The sequence below is a fragment of the Melanostigma gelatinosum genome (genome assembly GCF_949748355.1).
Source record: "Melanostigma gelatinosum genome assembly, chromosome: 2".
Taxonomy (NCBI): domain Eukaryota; kingdom Metazoa; phylum Chordata; class Actinopteri; order Perciformes; family Zoarcidae; genus Melanostigma; species Melanostigma gelatinosum.
In genome coordinates, this window is record NC_136635.1 from 1815366 (window position 1) to 1833857 (window position 18492).

The 18492-nt window shown below is 39.5% G+C and overlaps 1 protein-coding gene across 4 annotated transcripts in view; it reads right to left on the bottom strand.

The window, feature by feature from the left end:
- Positions 1–18492, bottom strand: part of arnt2 (aryl-hydrocarbon receptor nuclear translocator 2) — a 69725-nt gene that overhangs the window by 12648 nt on the left and 38585 nt on the right. For all 4 annotated transcript variants that reach the window (XM_079281661.1, XM_079281660.1, XM_079281659.1 and 1 more), the window contains 6 exons: positions 13374–13448; positions 11427–11578; positions 2565–2640; positions 2103–2226; positions 1858–1960; positions 1430–1568 (listed from right to left, as the gene is read on the bottom strand). In XM_079281661.1, the coding sequence (XP_079137787.1) occupies positions 1430–1568; positions 1858–1960; positions 2103–2226; positions 2565–2640; positions 11427–11578; positions 13374–13448 (669 nt within the window). The remainder of the gene's footprint in view (positions 1–1429; positions 1569–1857; positions 1961–2102; positions 2227–2564; positions 2641–11426; positions 11579–13373; positions 13449–18492) is intronic.

The window sequence follows — 18492 nt, forward strand, 5'->3', positions numbered from 1 at the left end:
TAGACACAGGGGTCACTGCTCAGTGCACTCCCGTTATTCTTAATGGAGCTTCCTGAAAACATCAGATTGCTTACATATGCTAACGGGTATGGGATGTGCAAAAACTGTGTTTTCAAGTTTGAACATGCTTTGTAAGAAAGTTAAATGAGTTCATATCCATCTTTATACACATGAAAAAAGTTGGCCGAACTACAACATGAGACACCCCCAAAGAGCCAACGCAGTTCTCCCCTTCATATGAATAACGGAGCTGTGTTGTTCATGGGTACTGTGGTCTTTACAGCTGTCCACCATTGCAACACAACGGATACAACATCATTTCTCAGTGATTTAAACCTACATGATGGTTACATTAACATTGGGAGAGTCCGGTGTTTCGATGTAACATTGAAGGTACTGTCGAAAGAAGAAACTGAAATGGGATTACAGAATGGAGAAAAAGACTTTGCCTCTCTATCATTACTATTTATTGTAGAAACTCTTCAGAGATACAATGTAACTCCAATGCATCTGTGCGTGCGTCAACACAATGCATAAGTTTAGTTTGGGATATGGTTTAGGTCCATGTGTGAAGACATTTTACAGCAATAGCAGCTTCAAAAGACTATCAAGAAGGATGAGGATTTCAAGACTTAATATTCAGACAGGGTTGTGCTATTTAATTCATGATGAACTAACAGCCAACAGACTGATGTTTCTTTACTTCTTTCATTCAAACCGCCAGATGTTAAAAGTTAAAAGGACAGCAGACCAAAATACATGTCGGACCTTGTTGTGGGTCAGAAACAACTTGATGACCTTCATTCTTCAGAGACTACTCATTGTTTTGCCGGCACAGTTCAGGCAAATGGGCTTTTCCATTGTTGGGCAACTGCATAGAAGAATTGAGCCAGCTTAACCTAGGTGTCCCAGGACACAGAGAAAGCCTGCATGATGTCTTCATGTCTGCTGTGTTTAGAGGTGGTGAAAACATTCAGCTCCGCATCATCTGCCTCTAGTTACTGTGATGCATGTAGTGGTTTCTGACCAACAAAGAATTTAGTCCAATGGAATGAACTGACAAGTGCAGCAATGTGTGTGGAAGACACGATATGGGCGTGTTAAGAAACATATGCCCAGCACATTCCCATAGCACGCACGCACGCACGCACGCACGCACACACACACACACACACACACACACACACACACACACACACACACACACACACACACACACACACACACACACACACACACACACACACACACACACACACACACACACACACACACACACACACACACACACACACACACACACACACACAGGCACCAGAGACGGGATTCTGGGGTTCAGGAGGAAGAGCAGAAAATCATGTAAACCATAGAGATTGCAGACTGTTATTGACTGGTTTCACTTCAGTATTGGTTTGTGTGTGCTTGTTACCTGTCCAGAGAAGGGGGGGCGGTTGCCTGACCATGCCACCTGGCCTGGATTGAGCTGTCTGGAGATCTGAGCTAGGTTCTGATTGGTGGAGCCTGACGGCTGGATGTCGTTCACACCGGGGACATGGATCACAGAGGAACTGTGTGCACAAAGACAACGTACCATCACATCAGGGCAGGGCTTGACAGGAAGGGTATTTCTAGAAATTGGCTCAGGCTGCCATCAGTGACAGTAACATGTAAAATATAGGGACCTCAAACACCAAATATGCACCCTGAAATACATATTTGTTGCATTAGTGATATTTAATATTGGTTATTAGGTTGTATATCAAAATATAAGGGGATAAACATATTTTCAGTTCATAAGCCGATGCCCGGTTGGTGGTGAGCCCTGCATAACCCGGGACTGATGGATGTGACGTGTACCTGAAGCTTTTGCCAGCGTGTCCCTGCTGGAAGGGAGAGCTCTGAGAGTAGAGCTGCTGTCCTGCAGCTGTAGAGGAGGGAACCATCATCTTCTTATCTGCCGCTACACACACAAACACACACATAGCAGGGTCAGCATTATAGAAATAACAGAGAGCAGAGACAGCAAGAAGCCGAAGCAGCAACTATCAGGACATGTGTGAGGAGTAGGTGGCTGTTAGTGTGTGTGTGTGTGTGTGTCGTACAGCCAGCGATGCCTGTGTACATCTCAGCAAAGCGCGGGTCTCTCTCCTGAGAGAACAGGACTTCTGTCTTGTCGATGTTCTTCCCTGCCTCATGGACTCCACTGCTGACGCTGGCCACAGGCACCTGAGGGTGAGGTGAATGTTGGGAAGGGCAGGCGGGCATAAGGGTTGACGTTAGAGATGATAGACCGAGGTCACAAAAATGAACCCATGTACATTGTTAACTATTTCCTTTCATGTTTTTGAACTAAGATTACATAGAGTCTGGAGGCCGTTAGCGAAACAAAATGTAAATGATAACTTAGTTCATTGACGAGCAAATTCACAAGTAGACTGTGAGAAGGTCCAGATAGTGCCACCTCCTGACTATCATAGGAAACATTATGAGCTGGCAAACATGAGCCCTTCTGAATATTAACGTCTACAGCGTGTGAATGAAGTGGCTCTAAAGCACAGGGTTACCTGGGAAAGATCGTAGGCAGTCAGTCCATCTCTTTGGTGCACCTCCAGCTCCGCTTGCTGCTGCTGCTGTAGCTGCCTGCAAAACACAATACACACCATATAAACCAGGGTTTCCCAATACGTCGAACACGATCAACCGGTCGATCGCGGAGGTAGTGCGGGTAGATCGCATGCCATTCAAAAAATCTCTTTTTTTATTTTTTTTTATTAGATGTCCTCATGGCATTTGCCACTTGGTTTTCCAACACACGGGTCACCACGTATGCGCAGTCAACCGCGCGAGCTACTGCAAAACTCTGCCGAGCTAATTAGTTAGCCTTCCAATTTATTTCTACTAAAGAAGCTAAAGCTGTAGCGCCATGATTTGGGAAACTTCCAAAACCTGGCGTCAGAACTGGAGACTCAATGAAGGCGTGTGTGTAACGTGACAGTGCGCGCTACAGAGCAGATTGACAAGTGTCTGTCAGAGTTTGACAAACGCTTTCCAGACTTTGCTTTACTCGAGCCAGTTGCTACACTTATGTGCTGCACATTTGGGGAAGATATTGAGGTTGATTCACTCGCATCACAAATGTCAACGCTGTTTCACCTGAACTCGTCTGGAGTGGAGGATGAGATGTTGACACTACAAGCTGACATTCAGCTGAAGTCCAGGGCTCATGGACAGTTTCTCACAGAGGAAAAGTCCCCAAACATGAGGACATGTGATACCTTAGACTGCATTATTCAGCTCTACTCATGTATGTGAGTCAGCCTTTTCCCACATGAAGAACATGAAGTCCAAACACCGTTCCACCATGACTGATGAGCATATGAAGTCTGCTTGAGGCAGATACCAGCAGCTACTGTCCTGACTATGCAACTCTGGCCAATCCCATTCAGTGCAAGTCATCAGAGTAAGGTAATGACCAAAAATGTACAGAATTATATTGTGCCATGAGGGTTCATGCAGTTATGCAAGGTACGCCAACATATATTGTAAATATAAAGTATACTCTGTGTATATGTATGTATGTATGTATGTATATATATTAGGGTGTAACGGTTCACAAAATTCAAAAACATTGAATGTCAGTGGTGTCTCTGTGTGTGAATATATGACTTTAAATGCATCTATGGGTTGTTTTAAATGCCATAAGTTTGTAGTCCATTCATTTGAAAAAGTGGCATTGTACGGCTCTGCTGGACTCCTCTCTGATATTTTTCCAGTAGAGTCAGAGATCAATGTAATCAAACTTCCTGCATCAGTGGCTATTGAGATGCTGCTGAAGGCGCTGTATGAACATGGCATGGTTAAAGTGACGAAGACACTGGTCTAATACCTTTCTCAACATTGTTTCACTGTTTTAACAGAGGAGACCTTGACTGATTCTATATAGTTTCATTTTGCTGTGTTCACCTTATCAGTAACAAAGACAACACGAGGCACTGCCAATCAAACGTATTGTACTGTACAGTTCCCAATATCGTTTCTCAAAGAATACGAAACATACACTTGTGAAGTGAAGTATTGTGAAGTCTATTCCGATTGGTCACAGCACATCACACACTGAAGAATTCCAAGATGGCGGACGATGCACATCGAGGCTCAGTCGCTCCTGCTTTTAAAAGGTCTCCAATGAAACCTGAGATTTATAAAACTGTTGACGGCAAAGTTATTGTTGAGGATGAGCTGCTTAACTTTCTCGCCGTGAAAATGAAGACATTAAGTCAGGACGAGATTGTCCTGCTGGCTGCGAACACGTTTGACTCCGAGTGGATAGAGTCCTCGAAAAAAGTTTTGTTTGAACTCTGCCAAACTACACAGCGGTACGTTTCACATAAAGGGGCACAGAAAGACATAAACAACATTAAGAGTTGCCTTAAAGTATTGAATGAGTGTAGGGCTGGGCGATATGGCCTAAAAAAAAAATCTCCGATTTTTTTACAAAAAATCCGATTCACGATTTAAATCGATTTTTTCCCCCAAAAATTTTTGCAGATGACAGAAGCTGTTGAAAACAATTTTTTATTTTATTTTGTGATGATTTTCCCAAGTAGGTTGATAAAAATAAAGTGCAAACAAAACCTGAACATTGTAGGAAGGTGCCTGTAGTATACAAAAAGTATTTCGTCACTCTTTTGTTTCCCTGAATCATTTAAATATAAAATTAAATTAAACATAACATTAAATGGCATTAAATAGTAGCCTTCCATTGTAAACAACTGTGCAAATGTAACTTTTTTACAGTAAGCTTTTCTAACTGAATACACTGATACAAACACAGCATGAAATAAAATGTATGTGACCCTTTAACATTCACATTTTCAAAAGTGCAACATCTGATCTAACATCAACATAACATATTTTGCATAGTAAATAAGTGCATGTAAACAAAATCAAGTGCATTCACAACATAACCAACAGTATTAAACAGTAGTGCATGTTTTTTCTAAATATTTTTTGCCAGGAAGACAAGCCTGTCTACTACCTCTGGCTTCAGGCATGCACGGTGGCATGTAACAATGCCCCCCCACACACTGAAAAGCCTCTCAGAGGGGGCACTTGTAGCTGGCACAGAGAGGTATTTCTTTGCTAAAGTACTTAGCCTTGGAAAGTTAAGTTGGTGACGCTTCCACCAGTCAAGTGGATCGGTGTCTGGGTCAACCTGCTGGACCACAGGTCAGTTGTTGCGGAGTAGAATGACATCCCCTCCAGCTCCGCAGAGATCCTTTGGCGTGTACTATTGTACAGCCGAGGCAAGGCAACGTCAGAAAAATGTTTACGGCTTGGTAGCACGTATCTGGGGTCCAAAGCTTTGAGAAGGTGAATAAACCCCGGCTTTTCCACGGTGTATATGGGCACCATATCTTTTGCGATATACATCGCGACTGCATCCGTGATGGCTTTCCACCGGGCACTCTTCTTCTCATGCGGAGTACAGTTGGTGAATGTCTCCAAAATGCTGGGTTGTTGTTGTGAGGTGGCGGCGGCGTCGCTTGTGCTCCCGCGGTCCTGCTCCCTCCTCAGGGCAACAACGCTTCTCCCACTCGGCGGCATGCCTCTGTTTGAGGTGCTGCATTAAATTAGTTGTGCTGCTTGATTTTGTAGCAATAGCTTTTAGACAGACCTTACATCGTGGTGCTGTTTGTTCTGTGTCAGATGACACGAACCCGAACCATTTCCAGACCACCGAAGACACATTCTTCCCTCTCTTAAGAACGAGAGCTTCACTGCTGGCCGCCATTGTTTTCGTTTGTAAACAATGCGCGCGCACTCTACTACGGGAACCCAACGGGGGGGAGGGGTGGGGGCGATTTTCTCGATTTTCAATAAAACACATCGCCTTAAAGCACACATTCGAATTAATCGATTAAATCGATTTATCGCCCAGCCCTAAATGAGTGCGGGGAGAACACTCCCAGATTTGTCTCTCATTTCCTGGATGAATTGCCTCCGGTGACGTTTTCCAACTTGGACGTCTCGAGTCTACTTGGGAAAATGGAGCAGCTGTACACTGAGGTCTGCTCATTGAAGAAGTCGATGCAGCTCCAGGCTGATGTAGGCGAGGATTTTCGTGCCATCACTGTGGAAATTGATCGCCGACTGTGTGCACTGGAGCGTCCCACTGACCTGACTTGACCTGACTTGAAGGCTGGGACCACTGGCTCTGATGATGCAGGGCTTGGGGCTACGCTGGCGAAGGACTCGGACGTTGACGTCGGAGAACGGGATGATGCGGGACCCTGCGATCTGGACGAGGAGATGGCTGCGGGAGGTTCCGATTGTTTGGTGTCACGCTCCCCAAAATGGAGTCATGTCGTGAAAAAAGGCCGACAGCCGGCGCGTGTTCCGGGGAGCGCTGTTGCTCAGTCGGGATCGCGTACTGTCGCCCCCGGGCGGAAAAAGAAACCCGGCAACGTTAAGCCTATTGTTGGGACCGGAGCTGTGGGCAGCATCAAAATGCTGCCCGGTTCTCACCAGATCTAGACGCTGAAACATTATCTGCGTATCTTAAGGAAAAACTCAGCCGGGAGGTCAACTGTCTAAAGAGCGACACTGTCCACAGAAGATTCAGCTCATTCAAAGTATCTGCTGAATGCAATGAGTTTGATGAAATGTACATTCCGGAGCTCTGGCCAGAAGGGGCATTTGTCCGGCGCTATTTTGAGCCCCGCAGGGCGGAGTTATCGGCTCTAACCATGCACTTGCTGTGGGGGGAATGAGTTTGCCTGCTGGTGCTGTGGGCACTCACTTGCTTTGCTGAATGTATATCGGGGTTTTGTCGTACAACTGTCGTGGCCTGCGGGTGGGCCAGAGCGTTGGGGATAAAGCTCGCCGCATGGTTGTTGACAACCTTTTGGAGAATTGTGACATGCTATGTTTACAAGAGACATTCTTACCGAAGCAAGACTTGGAAAAACTCAACTCTTTTAATGATAACTTTCATGGTGCTGGGGAGTCTACAACTGACTTTGGCATGGGAATAGTCAGAGGAAGGATTCCAGGGGATGTGGCTATTCTCTGGAATAAGAAGCTTGACTCTTTGATAAATGTGGTCAGGCTTGGTGTTGACTGGTGTGTTGCAATACAGTTTACTCATGATGATAAGGAATTCACTATCCTAAATGTTTATACACCCTATGAGTGCCATCACAATGAGGATGAATATCTAAATAGGCTTGACCTCATCAATTCCTTCATTCAAGATAATACTTCTTCTAGTGTTTATGTTATTGGGGATATGAATGCAGATAGCTCAGACACAAGCTCAGTATTTGCCAAGCACATGGCTCAATTTTGTAAAGACAATTATTTTATATTATCAAGCAAAGTGCTTTTTGCCAGATAGCTATACATACATTAGTGAGGCCTGGCACACTACATCATGGCTGGACCATTGTATTCGTACAGCTGATGCTCATGCTTCATTGGGATGTATGGGCATTCTTTATGGAGCAGCAACAACTGATCATATACCTTTTGCTATGTCGATAAATGTTGAACATCTACCAGCGCTATCTAGAAATGGAAAGAGTGTCAACACAGAAAAACTTGACTGGTTAACTCTCACTGAAGAGGACGTCTTAGTGTATTCTGCTCGTACAGACCAGTCCTTCAGTCATATTCATCTAGCTAGAGATGCAGCTGTGTGTACTGACGTTAACTGTAAGGATGTGGTGCATAGGAGAGATCTCTGCTTCATGTACAATGATATAGTAAGTGCTCTGTATAAAGACAGTAAGCCCTACTACAAGCATCATAATAAGACCCATAACATCAAACCTGGCTGGAACGAGTATGTAGCTGAGTATCGTGCTGAAGCCTGTGAAGCCTTCAAATCATGGGCTCTAGCTGGTAGACCCAGACAAGGGCCAGTGCTTGAGTACAAGAAGCTCACCAATGCAAGATATAAGTATGACATTCGCTTCATTTGCAAGAATGATCAAGCCATGAGGGCTGACTCCATGGCCAAGAAGCTGCTAAGCAACAACCTAGTTGATTTTTGGAAAGAAGTGAGAGCTCTTAACTGTAAAACATCTTTACCATGCACTATAGATGGAATTTCAGGAACAGACAACATTGCTGAGTCATGGCGACAGCATTATAGCAACTTATTTAACTGCATCAAAAGTGATTTGTACAGCGTGGACAGTTCTGAGAGTAATGAGTGAATGGTAATTACATCATATGAGGTGCACCTAGCTATCAACAAACTGTTTGAAGGCAAAGCAAGTGGCTTAGATCATATTACTGCTGAACACCTTAAATATGCTAGTCCGAGGTTAGCTCCTCTCCTCGCTATTTGTTTTACTGGCTTCATGATTCACGGCTTGTTACCAGACGCAATGCTGTCTGTTCTCTTTGTGCCAGTCATTAAAAACAAAGCTGGTAAAGTATGTAGCCTAGAGAATTACAGGCCCATTGCTTTGGCCAGCGTCCTGTCAAAAGTCCTAGAAAGAATTCTGCTGGACAGAATACAGGACTGCATCACCTCCACAGATAACCAGTTGGGCTTCAAAGCCAAACATGGCACTGACTTGTGTTTATATGCCTTAAAGGAAATTGTAAACAAATACAGAGGTCAAAACTCATCACTTCTTATGTGTTTTATTGATGCCTCCAAAGCTTTTGATCGTGTTAATCATAGGAAATTATTTATTAAACTGAGCCAAAGAGGTGTCCCCACATACACAGTGAGAATTCTGGCTTACTGGTATGCGCATCAGAGTATGAGAGTAAAATGGGGTAAAAGTGTCTCAGCCCCATTTAGGGTTAGCAATGGTGTCAGACAAGTTCTGTTTAATCTGTATATTGATGATCTCTCCAAGCAACTGAAAGCCTGTAATACTGGTGCATGATTGGCAATACTCTGGTTAATCACATCATGTATGCAGATGATCTGGTGATCTTTAGTCCTTCTAGCGCTGGTCTTCAGCAGCTCCTCACTATGTGTACTGTGTACGGTGTGGAACATGACATCAGATACAACGCCAGTAAGAGTGCGAGCCTAATCTGTAGAACTAAAGAGGACAAATGTCTAAACTTCACTGACTTCAAATTGTCTGACAATAATCTTGGTGTCTGTAGTGAAGTAAAATATCTTGGTCATTTTTTAACAGAACACATGTCTGATGATAACGACATTTCCAGGCAATGTCGTATGATGTCTGCACAAGCAAACAGTCTCTCACGCAAGTTTGGTCTGTGTACAGATGGAGTGAAGATGTCTCTGTTCAGAGCATATTGTACTCCACTCTACACTGCACACTTGTGGTCAAACTACAAAAAAAGAGTCTACAGAGACTTCAAGTAGCGTACAATGACGCCATGAGAATACTTTTAAAGAGACAAAGATGGAGTAGTGCTAGTGAAATGTTTGTGGCTGCACGAGTCAACACTTTCCAAACAGTTTTAAGAAATTTCATGTACAAATTCATCTGTAGACTGAATGACTCTGTAAATGGGATCATACTTGTTTTAACCAACATAAGGTTTAGCACCACACGCTACCAGTCCCAGCTGTGGAGACATTGGTACAGCTGTCTCTTTGTAAGGCATTGCTAGGCCTCTGTACTTTTATTGTTTGTGTCTGTCTTTTTATGTATCTGTCTGTATGGACCCCGAGTCTGAAATAAAGTCGATCTATCTATCTATCTATACAAAATACGAAAATGATGGTCCCTTCTTTGTAATGTTACCTTATCTGCACCACTGTGGTGTGGTGTACTGTGTGTGTGGATCAATTTGGTTATTGTGCTTTTAATATTAATGGTAGAATAAAATATGAAATATAACTAGAAAAAGCATTTCCTGCTGAAAATGCGTTGGAATGCTGAAAACTGAAATGAATCGCAAAAACATTGCTGAAAATAGATATCCAATTCAAAAACAAATTGCAAAAAGCTTAATAATTCAAAAAGTTTAAGGATTACAAATATGAAAAGTCATATCACACCTCTCCTGAAAGAGCTGAACATTTTGATATTTGACCAGTTTCTGTGGCTTAAAAAAATTCATCAGTGGTGATATTTGTAGCAGTATAAGTTGTAGTAGAAGTGTTAGTAGTAGAAGCTGTAGTATTGGTCGTAGTATTTAATATCACACTAGTAGTAGTAGTAGTAGTAGTAGGAGTAATAGTAATAGTAATGGCAGTAGAAGATGTAGCAGTAGTAGTAGTACTAGTAGCAGTCGTACTAATAGCTGTAGTAGTATTACTACTTTTAGACCTCTAAAGATCCCTAAGACCTAAATGACTGTATGAGACAGAGAGATAGAGGGAGAGGAGTGTATGTGCGCGTGTGTCTGAGTCTGTGTGTTTATCAACATCACTAATTGGCTCAATCGCGAACACCTGTGTGCCTGAAGCCATTTAAAAATATTCTCCATAGAGATCCTATTGAAAATAAAAAGCTTAATAATTCAAAAAGTTTAAAGGTCAGAAATATAAAAAGTTATAGCAGACCTCTGGTGAAAGAGCTTCATCACAAGCAGTTCAGTTAGAATTCACTCTCTGGGGCTTTTATTTTGAAATGGGGTGTGGGGGAGAAGGGGAGAGGAAACAGACTCATTTTCCATAGAGATCCCATTGAAAATAAAAAGCTTAATAATTCAAAACGTTTAAAGGTTAGAAATATAAAATGTTATAGCAGACCTCTGGTGAAAGAGCTGAACATTTTAATAGTTGAATGGTTTCTGTTACGCCTAGACCTTCTGGGTAGTGTTTGTTGCCACAGTCTGTTCCTGTTGTGTTTGTCACTCACCTTGTCTCTCGTTTCAGACACCCCCCCTCTCTCGTGTGCCGTCCTCCTGGGTGATTACAAGCCCGCCCTCATTGCTTCCACCTGGGCCTCGTTCCCCTGTGTATTTAGTCTGTGTTTCCTCCTTGTCCTGTGCCAGTTTGTCTCGGAGATGTTTGAGGATTGTATCCGCGATATTTCCCTGTGTGCCTCTCCTGTGTACCGAACCCTAATCGAAGTAAAGAACTTGTACGTGGAACCTATCTACCTCGCCTTGAGTCTGCTTTTGAGTCCTGCTCCCTGTGGGCCCCAGACCCCCCTAACAGTTTCTGTAGCTTAAAAAATGAAGGAGAAGAAGAGGTCCGACGGAAGAAATAGAAGAAGTTGAATAAAGATTCGAAGAACAATAGTTGGAATGCTTAACAGCATTCCAACAATAAATCCTTTATGAATGCCTGATAGGTAGAGTTGTATTTGTGTCTTTACTACTCTGTGCTTTGCTGTCCGTATCCTTTTAGGAGAATGTTAACTGAACATAGAAAAATAAATCAAATGTTTCTTTTTTTAAATCTGACATTTTGGTCAGATTTAGGCTGATTTAAATGGTGTGTGTGTGTGTGTGTGTGTGTGTGAGGAACCTACTTGACGTTGGTGTTGGTGCAGATGATGTACTCTATCTCGTCAGAGTACGGGTTCTGGAAGGTGAAGCTGCTGGTTCGGATCAGCATCCACTCTCTGTTCTTCATTCGGAAACGATACATCACAGACAGAACCTGACCCTTCAACTTCACCACCTGCAGAGGGAGGAACACCACTGATTCATACTTCTGTTTTAACAAGTGTTAACTATCCAGCTGGAGTAGCAGCAATACTGTGATAAAACATGAACATCTTTATGTATTTTTCATACTCGTTGTTTTCAGATTTGAAGTAAACAATTTCCAGTGTGGTCACCTGAGAGTGAAGAGTTTCATCAATCAGCTTTGATGTGATCAAGTCTACATTACACGGCTTTAGCAGAGCATTCCCTGAGACAAGAACAGAGGCGGAACCCATTTATTCCATTTCATTTTTTCAACACAACCACCTCCATCTGTGGGAATGCAATAACTCTGGTTTCTAAGTTTTGAGTTATGTTGTTATATAGTAGTGATTTGTGCTGTATCATGTACTCTCTGTGGCTCCTCTGATTGCCAGTCTGAGTAATGAAAGAACTGCACTTCTTCCCAATGTGACATGGATCAAAAATGACTTTGAAATCAACTGCTGAGGCAGGCCAGAGCAGCTGATCACAGATATGGAGAACTTTTCAATCCACACAGAGGGCAGAGACCACAGAATAGACAGGGAGGAGGAGGAGGAGGGAAAATGTTCCTCTGGTTAACATCAGCTATGAACAGTACAGGTAGAACGATGCTGTTTTGCTGCTGAATATGGAGAATGGGGTCTCTGTGAATAAACCAGATAAATCATAGAATGAATCACTTAAACAAGTTGTTAGTATTACCCAATGTTATGTGACATGTAACAGAGTTGCAGGGGACTCACTTATGATCAGAATCAACTCTATCGGTGATTGAGAAGACTAATAATCACTTGAACCCAATCATTCAGCCTGCCAGCACTCCTGTCAAACCAAACTGAACAATGCTATATGGATGCTAGCAGGTCTGCTAAGAGACAAGCTCCTTCTCAATCTCAGAGCATCTCATTTCAATAAATGTCGCTATGAGGTAACACAATAGTGATTGAGCCTATATGGCCCACTGACGAAAGTATTGTAATATTTATATATTTGAAGTATTACGAGCTAGGAGTGTGTGGCGTCAGTCAAAATGCGGTGGTAAGTTCTACCTCACACAGGCTCCGCCTTCTACTGGACTCTACTGGATTCTATGGGTAATACTCAACTCCAATCATATGCATACATTTGCCCAATGAAGTTTGCATTTTTTTAAAATGATTTAAATTCCTTTGGATTATTTTTTCAATTTCAAGTTGTATGTCCAGGTATGTCCAGACACTATACACCAACAAGTAGTGATAGTGATCACTATGGCCGCCCATCATTTCTCTGAAAATGGGGACAAATGTGACTTCTCACATCATTGATCACAGAATTTGAAGCACTTTCAAGATTGTGTGCAATTGAGAAGAATATTAAGCTCTTCTCAAACCCTTTCTCATGTGCTTGAGAACGAGCAGATAGAATTTACTGAAATAAAATGTGATGATACCATCTGAAGTCCACCAGCAGCTCCCACTGTCAGTACTGGGCCAGGGTTGTATACTTTTCTTCTCCATGTGGCCCCGGAATAAGAAGCACCCCTGACTTGAAAATGAATTCAAATGCTGTGTCTTTTTGTGAGGTACTTAGCGACCCTGGTTTTTGAAAAGTGCTCTAAAATACCTTTTAATTACTTACTTACAGGTTTTGTAGGTGTGTAGCCAATACATTTATTTTGGCTTTGTAATTATTTTCTTTTCTCATACCATTTCTCAGGTTTTACAATGATCTCCCCATGATATTTTCACCTGACTGAAAAAAGAAACCTTTAGGTCCAATGAACAGCTACAGTCCCGTCCTACCTGTTGGAAACTTTCTCTCAAGTGACTCTGGTCCTCAGGATGGCAGAACTCCAGAATATCTTTCCCCAGCAAGTCCTACAAGACAGGATAAAATCAGTTGACGGGAGTTTATCCTCATTCAATATTTGTTGAACCAAATAGATACACAGAAAATAAATACTGTATTGTAGGAATGCAATATCCACATAGTTATTTTTAATGAAATACACTGGTATTTACCAACAGGTCTTAGGTCTGAAAGTTGAGTGTCATTAAAGAAAAGGCTGGTACATTTAGAGGACATGCTAAATAACTCCTGAGGCAGGAGTGCAACTGCAGCCACACATTAGTGACGATAACAGGTGATGCTGCATTATTTTGAAGACATTTGATCTGAATGTGTTTTTAAGCTAAATTAACAACAATATGAGTTCCAACTCAGTATTTTCCTCTGATTTAAAAACTCAATGAAACATTCATCATTCTATCAAACACAGGTTTGATGAGGTGAGAAAGTGATTCAAACACTGAATGTAAACCTTTTCCAAGGTGAGAGGTAATTGCAGATGTTAATTAAATGCCAGATGTGTCATTTGAAAAGTAAAATAAATGTGTTGCAGTAAAAGACAATAAAGGGTCTGCAGGAATACAATAACAAGTACATTTGAAGTATATTTTCCAAACACAATCTATTTGTTGTGAAAAATAATGTCATCCGGGATTCGGTGATTGTTGAGTAGAGAGAGAAGCAACAAACGGAACAGGCAGACTGGCCACAGGAATGTGTCTCACAAACCAGTGCAGGCAGCAAATGTTTCTAATTCTGGTCTGCTTATTTCCACTGTCAAACAGTAACATCACGGATCATGCAAAGCACTGCTAAGTCATAGAATGTGTTCCATATGCAGAACGGGAGAAGTACATCTAAGGCCGTATCGTGACGAGGGTAATGCAACAGAGCCTTAGCGAGTTAGAGGTTGTTAGTAATTCAGATATGAAGACTTTAAAAACTGGCAGGTGGTCATGTCGGAGCGCCAACCACTTTTCTTATATATTTTCTTTATCTTTTTGGTCTAAGCAGCATTTTATGAAAACTAGTCGGATCACATTTCATCGTCATGTTACTGTAATTAACAAACTGAAAAGAATCCTGCATAGAAATAATAGCAGACAACATTGGCAAGAGCAACTAAAGGTTGGCTGCTAATAAATGACTGATAATGACTCTGATAGCTGACATGATGAATTTAACATCATGAAAATGTGTAAATTAATAATTATATCAATGCAACAGTCATGTCATACTCAGCACTTTGCTGCTTTCAGTTTTTTGTTCTCAAAAAAATATGATTTGAATTCACAAATAAATTCCGAACTATTCTACTTCACTGTTCATTCAATCACTGCTAATGAAACAATTATCATCCAATGAAACGATTCTCATCCAACGAAACGATTCTTATCCAATTAAACAATTCTCATCCAATGAAATGATTCACATCTAATGAAACGATTCGCATCTAATGAAACGATTCTTATCTAATGAAACGATTCACATCTAATGAAACGATTCGCATCAAATGAAACGATTCACATCTAATGAAACGATTCTTATCTAATGAAACGATTCTTATCTAATGAAATGATTCACATCTAATGAAACGTTTCTTATCGAATGAAACAATTCTTATCTAATGAAACGATTCTCATCCAATTAAATGATTCTCATCCAATGAAACAATTATCATCTAATAAAACGATTCTCATCCAATGAAACGATTATCATCCAATGAAACGATTCTCATCCATTTGAACAATTCTCATCCAATGAAACAATTCTCATCCAATGAAACAATTCTTATCCAATGAAATGATTCTCATCCAATGAAATGATTCTCATCCAATGAAATTATTCTCATCTAATAAAACGATTCTCATCCACATAAACAATTATCATCCAATTCAACAATTCTCATCCAATGAAATGATTATTATCCAATGAAACAATTCTCATCCAATGAAACGATTCTTATCCAATGAAATAATTCTCATCCAATGAAATGATTCACATCTAATGAAACGATTCTCTTCCAATGAAATGATTCACATCTAATAAAACGATTCTCATTCAATGAAACAATTATCATCCAATTAAACAATTATCATCCAATTAAACAATACTCATCCAATGAAACGACTCTCATCCAATGAAACGACTCATCCAATGAAACAACTCTCATCCAATTAAACAATACTCATCTAATGAAACAATCCTCATCTAATGAAACAATACTCATCCAATTAAACAATACTCATCTAATGAAACAATACTCATCCAATGAAACAATACTCATCCAATGAAACAATTCTCATCCAATTAAACAATTCTCATCCAATGAAACAACTCTCATCCAATTAAACAATACTCATCTAATGAAACAATCCTCATCTAATGAAACAATACTCATCTAATGAAACAATACTCATCCAATGAAACAATTCTCAACCAATTAAACAATTCTCATCCAATGAAACGATTCTCATCCAATTTAACAATTATCATCCACTTAAACAATTATCATCCAATTAAACAATTCTAATCCAATGAAACGATTCTTATCCAATGAAACAATTCTCATCCAATGAAACGATTCTTATCCAATGAAATGATTCACATCTAATGAAACGTTTCTTATCGAATGAAACAATTCTTATCTAATGAAACGATTCTCATCCAATTAAATGATTCTCATCCAATGAAACAATTATCATCTAATAAAACGATTCTCATCCAATGAAACGATTATCATCCAATGAAACGATTCTCATCCATTTGAACAATTCTCATCCAATGAAACAATTCTCATCCAATGAAACAATTCTTATCCAATGAAATGATTCTCATCCAATGAAATGATTCTCATCCAATGAAATTATTCTCATCTAATAAAACGATTCTCATCCACATAAACAATTATCATCCAATTCAACAATTCTCATCCAATGAAATGATTATTATCCAATGAAACAATTCTCATCCAATGAAACGATTCTTATCCAATGAAATAATTCTCATCCAATGAAATGATTCACATCTAATGAAACGATTCTCTTCCAATGAAATGATTCACATCTAATAAAACGATTCTCATTCAATGAAACAATTATCATCCAATTAAACAATTATCATCCAATTAAACAATACTCATCCAATGAAACGACTCTCATCCAATGAAACGACTCATCCAATGAAACAACTCTCATCCAATTAAACAATACTCATCTAATGAAACAATCCTCATCTAATGAAACAATACTCATCCAATTAAACAATACTCATCTAATGAAACAATACTCATCCAATGAAACAATACTCATCCAATGAAACAATTCTCATCCAATTAAACAATTCTCATCCAATGAAACAACTCTCATCCAATTAAACAATACTCATCTAATGAAACAATCCTCATCTAATGAAACAATACTCATCTAATGAAACAATACTCATCCAATGAAACAATTCTCAACCAATTAAACAATTCTCATCCAATGAAACGATTCTCATCCAATTTAACAATTATCATCCACTTAAACAATTATCATCCAATTAAACAATTCTAATCCAATGAAACGATTCTTATCCAATGAAACAATTCTCATCCAATGAAACGATTCTTATCCAATGAAACAATTCTCATCCAATGAAACGATTCTTATCCAATGAAACAATTCTCATCCAATGAAACAATTATTATCCAATGAAATAATTCTCATCCAATGAAATGATTCACATCTAATGAAACAATTCTCATCTCATGAAATGATTCTCATCCAATGAAATGATTCTCATCCAATGACACAATTATCATCCAATTAAACAATTCTCATCGAATGAAACGATTCTCATCTCATGAAATGATTCTCATCTAATGAAATGATGCACATCTAATAAAATGATTCTCATCTAATGAAACGATTCTCATCTCATGAAATGATTCTTACCCAATGAAATAATTATCATCCAATGAAATGATTCACATCTAATGAAACGATTCTCATCCAATAAAACAAGTATCATCCAATTAAACAATTATCATCCAATTAAGCAATACTCATCCAATGAAACAAGTCTCATTCAATGAAACAATACTCATCCAATGAAACGACTCATCCAATTAATCATCCAATGAAACAATACTCATATAATGAAACAATACTCATCTAATTAAACAAGACTCATCCAATGAAATGACTCTCATTCAATGAAACAATACTCATCTAATGAAACGACTCATCAAATTAAACAATACTCATCTAATGAAACAATACTCATCTAATGAAACAATACTCATCCAATGAAACGACTCTCATCCAATTAAACAATACTCATCTAATGAAACAATACTCATCCAATGAAACGACTCTCATCCGATTAAACAATACTCATCTAATTAAACAATACTCATCTAATGAAACAATACACATCCAATGAAACAATACTCATCACATGAAACAATACTCATCTAATGAAACAATACTCATCCAATGAAACAATACTCATCCAATTAAACAATACTAATCCAATGAAACAATACTCATCTAATTAAACAATACTCATCCAATGAAACAATACTCATCCAATTAAACAATACTCATCTCATGAAACGACTCTCATTCAATGAAACAATACTCATCTAATGAAATGACTCATCAAATTAAACAATATTCATCTAATGAAACAATACTCATCTAATGAAACAATACTCATCCAATGAAACGACTCATCCAATTAAACAATACTCATCTAATTAAACAATACTCATCCAATGAAACAATACTCATCTAATGAAACAATACATCTAATGAAACAATACTCATCTAATGAAACAATACTCATCCAATTAAACAATACTCATCCAATTAAACAACATACTCATCTAATGAAACAATACTCATCCAATTAAACAACATACTCATCTAATGAAACAATACTCATCCAATTAAACAACATACTCATCTAATGAAACAATACTCATCCAATTAAACAACATACTCATCTAATGAAACAATACTCATCTAATGAAACAATACTCATCCAATGATATGACTCTCATCCAATGAAACAATACTCATCACA